Source organism: Morone saxatilis, unplaced genomic scaffold, assembly GCF_004916995.1.
Source record: "Morone saxatilis isolate NCDOM2014 unplaced genomic scaffold, NCSU_SB_2.0 Contig18, whole genome shotgun sequence".
Taxonomy (NCBI): Eukaryota; Metazoa; Chordata; class Actinopteri; family Moronidae; genus Morone; species Morone saxatilis.
In genome coordinates, this window is record NW_023339740.1 from 19,587,520 (window position 1) to 19,593,582 (window position 6,063).

The window sequence follows — 6,063 nt, forward strand, 5'->3', positions numbered from 1 at the left end:
CTCTCTCCACACACACACTGATAAACAAATGCACAGCAGTGTGGAAGGAGAGGAGCCTGACAGAGCCCAGTGCATTGCAGGTAGCCCGACAGAGTGGCTGGGAGTGCTGTCACCAATTTGTTCTTAGCCATGGGGGACATGCAGGGGATGGAGAGGCGATGGCAGCTCCCTGTCCTCATCATGGCTAATGAGGCCCAGGCTTCTCCTTCTTCCTCTGTGTGTGTATGTGTGTGTGCAAGATCGTTTGTATCAGTTCGTGTCACAGTGCTGCCAAAGCTCCTATTCCTGAAAAACTGGGGCTGATATCTGGCACAGACCACCATACACTCTTAGTTCTCCTTATACAACTCTCCTGACTGAATTATTTACCGGGCCAAGAGGCACACACGTACACACACACTCACACACAAAGAGAGATAAGGTCTTGTTCGAGGCAGCTACCATTCAATACACTGCAGTTCTTCAGGGACACTACACCAGCTGAGGTTTGCTCGCTGTGCTGGCTGACCCATCAAACCTTCAAGGAAAGACAGAGGGAGGACAGGAGGAAAGGGAGAGATGGTACCATACCTGCTGTGATAAAACAGCCAGAAATAATGAATTCTTATGAGGACAAAAACTGGTCAGTGTATGATGACCTAACCCCTTAGGAAACACATGGTGCGTCATCATGGCAGTGTTTTATTTAAACCTTAATCATATAGTTTTTTTCAAGCCTTTGTTTATAAGTATTATTCAGGTATCATGTGTAACATAACATTTTTGTAATTTCACTAAATGCGTCCACTGACTTCTTCATTGCCTTGTAGACATCAATCTGTCACACTCTACAACATTTGAGGAGTGATGCTTCTACTTGTGAGATGATGCTTGTAACTATCTTGAAGACAATTACAAAGACATTCAATCTTACGAGAGATGTGAACTGTACGATGTGGTTGTATCAGAGGACTGGAGAAAGAACAGCACTGTATTTGTAGTTCAGGAGCTCCCCAGTGTGGTAAAAAAGAAGAAGTGTAACCAAAGGTTGTGTTTTTAACTGCTTTTTCCCCCCTCACCTCACATACATCATATATATATATTAGGTAGAAAAGAAATGCAACAATATAATTGCAGTAACAAATACTGGAAAACCTGAGGGGGGAGTACAAAGCAGCTTGGATATTCTAACTGTCATCCCTCTGATAAAAAAATGGGTTAAACAGTTGGAATCTGCAGTGTCTATAACAAATAAAAATAGTTGTTGAAAAAAAAATCTCTGTGACTAGTAAATACGACCTAATTGACTTATGGTACGATAATGGTATTTCATAACAAAAACACACAAAATATAATAGAGAACATCCCTTTTAATAGTTAAATACAGACACAAAAAAAACCTTCACAAAGCAACAGTCTTCATCCATAGCTTGCAATAACCTACAATCAGCTTCACTCAGAAATTGATGTACTCCCAATTAATGCATGGGCAGCAAATTTGCAAAATTAAAGAACAAGATGGAGAGAAGATGGGGAGAAAAAGAGAGGAGAGGAGAGGAACAGCAAAGTGATATAAGGGGAAAGGAAAATGGATGCCAGGAGAGACGCTGAGAAGGAAAAATAAGAAGCAAGCAAAACAGCAGAAAATAAAAACAGGGTAGGAGAGAGAGAGAGAGAGAGAGAGAGTGTGAGCTAAGTATGGACAGAAAAGGGGAGAGAGGGGGGAGAGAGGGGAGAGAACCCAAATAATTCTGCTGATTCACATAACACCAGAACATGGCCTAGTCAGCTAACAGCGAACAGTGGAGGAGAGATCAGCTTTTTCCACTTGTCCCCACGGGGAACATTCACAGCACTGAGAGACAAACCTGCCTACTGAAAGATATTATGACTACAACTTAAAATCCCTGATCATAAATCTGATTGTAAATAAATAGTTTTTAGCTTTTTCAGCCTTTGTTTCTTGTTTTTGGAATGCACATATATTAAGGCATGACATATGATACACTTAAACTTCAGACTATTTAATCCTACATTAACACAATTTAACACTTTGATTCTGTCACAACTGGAACTAATGTAGCAAACATTTTCCCTGAATTCACGACAACTGAGAAACGACGAGGCATTTCTAGATGCAGGCAATGAGTAAGAATGTATACACGCGTTTTAATTATGGCCATTAACAGTCAGGATGTCTGTTGCCTAATGAGACGGCGGAGGAGTAGAGAAGGGTCATCAGGGTGCAGGTGTGGGCGGTTTAAAGAGACCAGTCTTTCTGAAGTAGCGCACGATGAGAGGTACAGACACCAGAGTGATGCTGATGCGAACTGGAGCAAAGAGCTTGTGGATGGCGTAGGCCAAGACGAACGTGCTCGTCCCTGCTGCCATTTTAGACCGAACGACCGCCTCGCTGAAGCCCAGTTTGCACAGCACGGCTGTCATATCGATCCCACTGGGGAGACAAATGACACAGAAAAGTAGTCAGAGGCACAGAGAATTCACATATTAGCCAATCACTCACATTTTATTCCTACAGTTTTCCTTTTTATTAAATGACTAACAGCCCGCTACACCCAATCATAACCCAACATTAGGCAAATTTATATATATTAAACAAATATTAATAACAAAATGAATTAAAATCAGGAACAATGAACAGATACAATGAACAAAACACAGACGTGAAATGAATAAAGACTACATTTAAATAAGAGATGTTATGATAGACTCAATATATTGAGAATGTGTGAACATAACAATAAAAATAATAATAACCATATATTTGGACATTCAGCAACCTCAGCCATACCCTCATGCAATGTATTAATAACAAGATTGTCTATAGACTGAGTCTGGGTTACTACACTCCAAAAAAACATTTCCAAAAAACTAAAAGGAAAAAAAATCAGTGTTTTAAACTTTGAGGTGCTTCAGAGCCCAAAAAGTGTCCCCCCTTGCTGGAGCAACTCTTCTTTGTTACAGCTTAGCCTTTGGTCCCGGATGGTTGCATCCTCGAGGATTTCAAGAGATTACATATGAAAGTAAACAAATAGAGTTGTTGTAGAAGTGCAAATCACCTCATCTCCACCAGAGGGAGCTGTGTGCAATAAAAAATGTTGTATAATAGTTTATTTTACAGCCTTTTGACCCATTTAAACTGATTAGCATAAGAACCACTGCAAGCATGAAATTACACAAATCAAAGCGGGCTTAACAAGCTACATGTATCACTGCCTTTGTGGAGTTTTGTAGAGCCGTGGCATTTTCATCTGAGCTATTCGGGGCAATAAATATGTAAAGAATGTGCTAACACGAGGCTTAGAGCCACTTCAATCAATACAGCATCTCTCTCTCACATTAACAGCTCTGTTGCACTCAGCAAACTTTAGTCAGCTAAATATAAAGATCCATCTGCACCCTGACAACTGTTTGCCCAGCACACAGCACTGTATTAGCAGGCCACATGCCTGGGCACTGTGGCTGCACAGTGATAATGCTCAACGGTTGCTAGCTACAGAGTCAGCTTTCACTTTAAGGGCCATTATCAGCTATACAAGGAAATCTCTAAGCTCTCAGATAATCTCTGCCAAGTCTCTCTGGTATTCAAGCCCTTGGCATGTGGCCAGACAGACAGACAAGGGCCTGAAAAATTGTCTGTACTGGTACACTTGCCAAAATTAAAGTTGTGCTGCACTGCTTCAGCTTTCCACTGTCTGTCACCATCAATAGGTTACAAAATGCATGAGATTGTTGAATGTAGTGTCAAAGATTTTAAATTCTGCATGTGCTGTTGTAAAGTTACAAGTCTAAAAAAAAAAAAAAAAAAAAAGATGCAAGATGAGAAAATGAACTCATGTTTTATTCAGGCGCTCAACATGATTTTAGTGCCCGTGTCTGATTCAGCTCAGTAGTAATATTTCAACAACAGCCGGGCCGGTGTAATGTGGATGACTGAGTGGACATTTTCAAGAGCCCGTGCTTTGCCTCTCTTTCATAACGGGTCCCATTTGCTGCCAATTTGCACCAGACATTTTGCATTCCTCTGTGTAAAAGCCCCACGGGTCAGTAATTTCCTGTGTACATCTTTAGGTTTAAAGGAAATGTTGCACTCGGATGCTCTCACACTGCTGGATAAAATCAGTAAGTGATGTTTGATGCGTTCCACTTATTTATCTTCAGCCTGCTTCATCTTATTCCAGGCAGTGATTTCCTACATTTCCCCAAATACTTTGAAAATACTCAGGAGGAGTTTCATGTGTTTGCTTTTATATAATTTATGTGGACTAGGGCTGTGCGATATGACGATCTTTATCGTATGGAGATAGAAAAAAAGTCCATTTCATATGTTACTAATTTATTCATTTATTTTGTTGTGTCACAAATTTCACTCTTCCAGAAATCATATGAGAAATATATGTGCGCTGAAGGGGTTGAGGCAGGGATGCAATGCAAAACAAGCATTTCACTAGCCTTTACTTACAATAATGTGATGTTTTGTTACCTGGATATGAGGAGATAGAACATTCCCAGGGACATGAGGGAAATGCAGATGTGAAAGGAAACTCCCACTGCTCCATATTCTTTGAAGACTTTCTTTAACTGCTGGGTCTTGTTGGGTTTTCCTGCCTCTGCCTCTGGCTTCCCAGGGGCATTCAAGGTGGATGAGGAGGTTGTAGAGGCCTCCTTTAAATTCTGCTCCTCCTGGACAAAAAAAGGGAGAGCAAAATAGGTGGAAGTGAGCAAGACAAAGAAAGATTGTGTCTGTAAGACAGACTGTACATCCAGACAAAAACAGATAGGCGATGAGAATGGCAAAGAGGTAGTGGATTAAAATTGTGGGGATGGTTTCCACTCTGCATACAAAATCGTGACATTTGTCACATTCATATTCCACAGGCCTCCTCAAACTACAAAACTGACGAGCTCCAAGATGGAGATTTTGACAATTTGTTGGATTAAAAACACACAAGGCAAAAAAGCTCCGACAACAAACCAATTATAAGCTTTAATATACACTTGACATGGGTTATGTGTTAGGTGTTAGTATGTTGTATACTTTACTGCCGAAAGAAAGCAGAACAAGTGGTGACACCAAAGCGTGACATCAATTTGTGACTCTTGTCTAAACATAACACTCGCTGATAGAGACCTAAAGGAAAGCACTTGCAGATGAAGTATGTAAAAATTCAATGTATGACCTTTTAATCTTAATGCCAGGGTTACTGCTGTTTGCATTTGCAAGGTAGACCCACTCGGAGCTCTAGAACAATATCTGGTTACACAATTTATCAAAACAAACGTTTTTGTCTTTGAAGTCCAGAATTTCCTATTCTTGATGCTCTGCAGAATCACCAAACAAAAGATGTATGTTGAAGTTAAAACTGAGCTGCAACAAACTAAAAATATTTTTAGTTCAGATGTAGGAACGCATGTATCATCATAATGTAGAAATGAAATACTGTATGCTGTGATTGTGTCATCTAGTAGTCCAAAGTTGAGGTCAAACAAAGCATGGACTTTTATGGCCTTCCTCTATTCATCATACCACCAAGTCAGCTGATTAAACACTGAGTGCTGCTGTGTGGTTTTAAGTAATTCACTTTATCACTCACCCTTTCACACACACGCGAACAAAGTCTGTCACTCTTTCTGACAAAAACCTACACACAAAGTGCACAAATACACACATTATTCTGTGTCTGTGACCTCCAGACACACCACTCTCCAAGATGAACAAGCACGAGACACAATCCAGCTGTCTGACATGCAGCAGGGAGCAGGAAGGTCACTCCAGTGTGCGCTGGCAGTGAAACAGATTAGTGAACTACAACACAGTCAACAACAATAAGACCACCACTGCAGACAACAGACCACCACAGAGCTCGATGGTGTAGACGTGACTCACAGAGCAGCTACTGAATCTAAAAGGGAGAAAGCCTGCAGTATGTTCATAGTACGGCATGTAAATAAACATAATCCTACCTCCGACTAAACCCTGCAGGGCTGCATTTCACAGTAGTATGTTTAATAGAGCAGAACCTGAATAACAGGTACAACAGTGCTTTAAAAAAAAAAAAAAAA

General features: G+C 40.6%; 1 protein-coding gene across 1 annotated transcript in view; it reads right to left on the bottom strand.

Annotated features, from left to right (window-relative positions):
• Positions 1 to 1,331: 1,331 nt before the first annotated feature.
• The window catches only part of fam210b (family with sequence similarity 210 member B), a 9,367-nt gene continuing 4,635 nt past the window's right edge, over positions 1,332 to 6,063 (bottom strand). The window contains exons 2-3 of the mRNA XM_035662050.1: positions 4,484 to 4,683; positions 1,332 to 2,434 (exon numbers count right to left, since the gene is read on the bottom strand). Of these exons, the coding sequence (XP_035517943.1) occupies positions 2,218 to 2,434; positions 4,484 to 4,683 (417 nt within the window). The 3' untranslated portion in view covers positions 1,332 to 2,217. The remainder of the gene's footprint in view (positions 2,435 to 4,483; positions 4,684 to 6,063) is intronic.